Raw genomic sequence first — 4,915 nt, 5'->3', positions numbered from 1 at the left:
CAGCTCAGCGCCTGCTCGGAGCGCCGGCCCGATGGCGGCGGCGATGGCCGAGCAGGAGGGCGCCCGCAACGGCGCCCGCAACCGCGGCGGCGTCCAGCGCGTCGAAGGCAAGCTGCGCGCCAGCGTCGAGAAGGGCGACTACTATGAGGCCCACCAGATGTATCGGACCCTCTTTTTCAGGTACGGGTCCCGCCGGGCTTTCCTCCTCGGCAGCTCCCCTGCGGTCCCGCCCCACGCGCTCCCATTGGCCGCGCCCCACGTCGCGCGCGCTCCCATTGGCCGCGCCCCGCGCCCCCCGCGCTCCTATTGGCCCGCGCCTCTGCCCGTCCCGGCGCCGAGCTGGGTGAGTGGCCGGGGGCCGCCGGCGGAGGGGCTCGGGCTCCGGCTCCGGCTCCGGCTCCCTGCGTCCGGCCGCCCCTCCTTGTCCCCTTCCTCCTCTCCCTGCTCTCGCTCCCATCTCCGCCTCACGGACCGCGGTCCGTCCGGGTCGATCCCCGGCGCCCTGGCCCGCGCCTTCGTCCTCAGACGGCCCGCACGCCGGTTCACGGCGTGTGGCGCCGCATCGGCTGTTTCAGACCCAGGGTCGTGTTCCCCCGCGTGGTCCAGGTGGGGCCGCCACGTGCGCCATCGAGATGGCCGGCTCCAGGCGGGGGCGCCTCCTTGTGACGCGAGACACCGGGCTGGGCGACACGGGTGTGCGCGTCGCGGGGCCTGCCGGCGCCGTTAAAGGGCCGTGAGGCTAGCGTGCTGACATCCCTTCCTGCTGCGGCCCGGAATTAGAGCCGCTCCGTGGTCCCTTGGAGGCCTTGGGTTGGCACTCACCTGCCACCCGAAAGATGTCTCCCAGGCCCCCGGGAGAAAGGCCTGGCGGTCTGCGTCCCCAAGTCACAGCCTGGAAACCCGACGGACAGTTCTCGGTGCACGTGTGGTCGCCATGTGTCAGAACGGACCGGCAGCTTGTAGGGATTCGGCCGCCACTAGAGCTTGGCTGAGTGAGAGATGTCTTTCTTGGGTTTGAGTCTGCTTCGCGGAGTCGTTTCTGATGCAGTTCTGAGCAAGGACACCTGGGTTTCGCTCCCGATTTTAAAACTGTCTGGCACTGGGGGTGGTTGTCTAGAGAACGCAGTTGTGGTTTGCTGATCGCTTTCCGGGTCAAGGGACATCTGTAGAGCCTGGTGTGTCTGGTGCTTTTTGGCGGTCATGCGGGCAGGGCTTGAACACAGTGGGGAAGACACCTTAGGTGGGTGGAGCGCCTGGAAGTGCCAGGGCCCTAACCAGTCACATGATGGAGACCACGTCCTTGCATAAGACCCTCATTTATGCCTTGAAAAGAGACCGGAGTGTGGAGAGCAGCTGTCGTCAGTGCTGATTGGCTGCACTGGAGTGAGGCCCCAGTATCGTTATTTATAGATTATTTGTGTTATTTTCACAGATCACCCTCCATTCCAGTGCAGCCAGGATGCACACGGTGGGTTTGAGTGAAAGTGGCCATTCGGCTCCCTGTCTGCAGTCTTACACCGAGGCAGTGAGCCCTGCCTCGAGCCTTAGAGGTCTGCAGGGCTGCTTGTTTTCCAGAAGCCTTGTTTATTGACCCTTGGTGGGCTGTGCATGCAAGGAGCACAGCTGCACGGTGCCTGTCTGTGAAGAAGAGCTGTGGAGTTAGTTTGAAAGAGGGTTGCGTTTCCTTTTAGTTGGAAACAGCTTCTTTGGCAGAAACAAGCCCTTTTGCTTAGTGTGTAGTGACACATGTTGAATTCTGGTTGGTCTTAATACTAATAACTTCCCCGAGGCACCGTGTGTGATAGCTCCTTAAATCTGATTATTCTCCAGGGACTAAGCCACATACGCGAGTAGGCGTTAAACTGTGCCAGAGTGAGCCTTCCAGTTGTCAGCAGCCCAGGTCCGCTCTGACTCCTGGTGCCCCGTGTACAGTTGTCAACAGCCCAGATCAGCTCTGACTCCTGGTGTCCCGTGTACAGTTGTTGTCAGCAGCCCCAGGTCCGCTGTGACTCCTGGTGCCCTGCGTACAGCAGGACGAGGTGTTGGCCATTCCCACCTCATCCTCACGGTAGCACATTCCAGAGTCCATCTGTGGCCGCTGCACCGTCCATTTCATCGAGGGTCCCTCTTGTCCCTCTGCTCACCAAACACGACATCCTCCTCCAGCGACCGATCCCTACTGCTGAGGAGTCCACAGCAGGCGAGTAGGACGGTGTGCTTGTGTCCTCAGAGGGTTGTCACTGAGTGAGTGATAGGAGACCGCCAGATCCTTCTTCATAGGCTCAGTCTGGAAGCTCTGCTGAAACCTGCCCATCATGGGTGACCCTGCTGGTGTTTGACATAGTGACATACTTCCAGCATCACAGCCACATGCAGCCACCACAGTACGACAGACGGACAGAACAGACGGAATAGTGATCATAAGTGTATGACCCGCGATTCTGTGGTTCCTGAGATTTGACTACATGCCACTGCTCTTGGGAGTCTGCGTGTGAACCTCTGCTCTGTGGTTGACCAGCAGAACAGAATCTTCCAGAAAACAAGCCCCTTGTTCTGAACCTGTTCCCCAGTGACTGCCGTCATACACATTGAGTTGCTGACCTAGCTTTTAAGTGGCAAAGTGGCAGGTTGCTCATGTGAGGGCATGATGACAGAGCTGTCCCCTCTGTGCAACTCTCGTGGCACCTTCTGGGGCCTGGATGTGCATGCATGGCAGGAGGGTGCTGTGTGGTGATCACTTGGGATGAAAGCAAACCCAGACCACTGCCTTGGAGTCCATTCCGACCCACAGCACCCCTAGAGGACAGAGTGGAACTGCCCACAGGGTCTCCCAGGCTGTCAGTCTTCAGGGAAGCAAAGCCCAAACCACACCCACTGCTATGGAGCCCATTCCAACCCACAACGCCCCTAGAGGACAGAGTGGAACTGCCCCACAGGGTCTCCCAGGCTGTCAGTCTTCACAGAAGCAAAGCCCAAGCCACACCCACTACTGTGGAGTCCATTCCGACCCACAGCGCCCCTAGAGGACAGAGTGGAACTGCACCACAGGATCTCCAAGGCCTGTCAGTCTTCACAGAAGTGGACTGCCCCATCTTTCTCCTGGGGAGCAGCTGGTGGGTTCAGAACAGCAACCTTTCAGTTAACAGCTGAGCACTTTACACACTGCGCCACCAGGGCTCCACTTGGGATAAGCACCTACCATTGTCTGTATGTCTGTGCAGACGCAGCATGGCATTGTGTGCTGCTGAGCACCTGGGTGTCACATCCTTGCAGGCTGCTCTGTGGGGCCTCTCCCTATGAGCCTTGAGCAAGGTGACAGCACTGTATACACATGGAGCTTTAAGATGACACGGGAGATCAGGTGACGGTCCCATCGTGGTCGTAAACCGGTGAAGATGCAGGCCCACACACAGGCCTCAGTGGTGCACTTGTATGTGTGCACGTGTGTACATGTGTATGCATCTGTACATGTATGCAGGCCCACATACAACCCTCAGGGTGGGTGCTCTCACATATGTGTACGTGTATGTGTGCACATGCATATAGGCCCACACACAGCTCTCGGGGTAGGTGCTCATCTGTGTACATGTGTGTGCATCTGCACATGCAGGTCCACATGCAGAGTCCTTGGAGTGTGTTTGCACATGTGCATGCATGTGTGTGTATGTCTGAACAACCCAAGTGATAGTTCTTGGGTGGCCATGACAACACCGATGAGGTGGTTATTTTTCTTGCTGTGTAGATGTTTACTTCTGTGCCCTGCCCCACATGCAGCCAGTGTGGCCCCTGGAGGGGTCGCTATGTGCCTGGGGTGGGGGTCACTATTTGGTTGTCAGTGATCATGCCAGCTGTCTCCCTGCCTGCACTCTGTCTTCCGTCACGGCCAGTCCCCTCGTGGCCTCCACCAGGTTGGCACGCCCGGTCCCCTCGTGGCCTCCACCAGGTTGGTACACTACCCGTGCTCCTGTGTTTGTGGTGTTTTCCTCGTTGGGGGTTGTGGCAGAAAGGGGCAGGTTTGCTTGATGGTGGGTGTTCTCTGATCGACGAGATGAGCTGACGTCAGGGAAGTAAAACGTCTGCTGTGTCCCAGCACACGGCTGTCCACCCCCGGCGCCGTCCACCTCCTGCGTCCTGTTCTGTGCCTGCAGCTCCCTGCTAGGCCTGCGGCTGCCAAGAAGCCCACTCCCCATGTCCTTCAGTGTAGTTGGTTCGGCAGCAGTTCTGGTTACAGACGGTCAAAGACAGGGATCACACTCAGCCTGCCCCACTGTGGGGAGGGCCAGGGCTTAGCAGTGCTATCCCCACCGAGGTTCCTGCTCTCTTCATGGCGTGAGGAGGAGGTCATTGACCTCCCTGGGACACTTGTGTGTGTGGAGGTGTGCGCACGTGTGTGTGGAGGTGTGGGGAGCTGTGCTGGTTGTCAGCCTCCCTGGGACGTACATATGTATGCATGTGTGGAGGTGTGCATGGTCGTCGTGTCTGGAGGTGTGGGGAGCTGTGTGTGCTTGTTGATCTCCCTGGGACCTGTGTAGGTGTGCGTGGTTGTCGGCCTCCCTGGAACACGTGTGTGTGCATGTGTGGGAGTGCATGGTCGCCGGCCTCCCTGGAACACGTGTTTGTATGTGTTGGTGTGCGTGCTCGGCGGCCTCCCTGGGACACGTGTGTGTGTGTGTGTGTGGAGGTGTGCGTGCTCGGCGGCCTCCCTGGGACACGTGTGTGTGTGGAGGTGTGGAGGTGTGCGTGGTCGGCGGCCTCCCTGGGACACGTGTGTGTATGTGGAAATGTGCGTGGTCGGCGGCCTCCCTGGGACACGTGTGTGTATGTGGAGGTGTGCGTGGTCGGCGGCCTCCCTGGGACACGTGTGTGCGTGTGTGGAGGTGTGCGTGGTCGGCGGCCTCCCTGGGACACGTGTGTG

At 59.3% G+C, this 4,915-nt stretch overlaps 1 protein-coding gene across 1 annotated transcript in view; it reads left to right on the top strand.

Moving 5' to 3' along the window:
* Positions 1-31: 31 nt before the first annotated feature.
* GET4 (guided entry of tail-anchored proteins factor 4) overlaps positions 32-4,915 on the top strand; it is a 12,039-nt gene continuing 7,155 nt past the window's right edge. Inside the window, exon 1 of the mRNA XM_007941274.2 lies at positions 32-180. Coding sequence (XP_007939465.1) covers positions 32-180 — 149 coding nt within the window. The remainder of the gene's footprint in view (positions 181-4,915) is intronic.

The sequence above is a fragment of the Orycteropus afer genome, unplaced genomic scaffold (genome assembly GCF_000298275.1).
Source record: "Orycteropus afer afer isolate SDZICR_OR568_19922 unplaced genomic scaffold, OryAfe1.0 scaffold00006, whole genome shotgun sequence".
Lineage (NCBI taxonomy): Eukaryota > Metazoa > Chordata > Mammalia > Tubulidentata > Orycteropodidae > Orycteropus > Orycteropus afer.
This window is presented reverse-complemented; position numbering and strand designations above follow the sequence as displayed.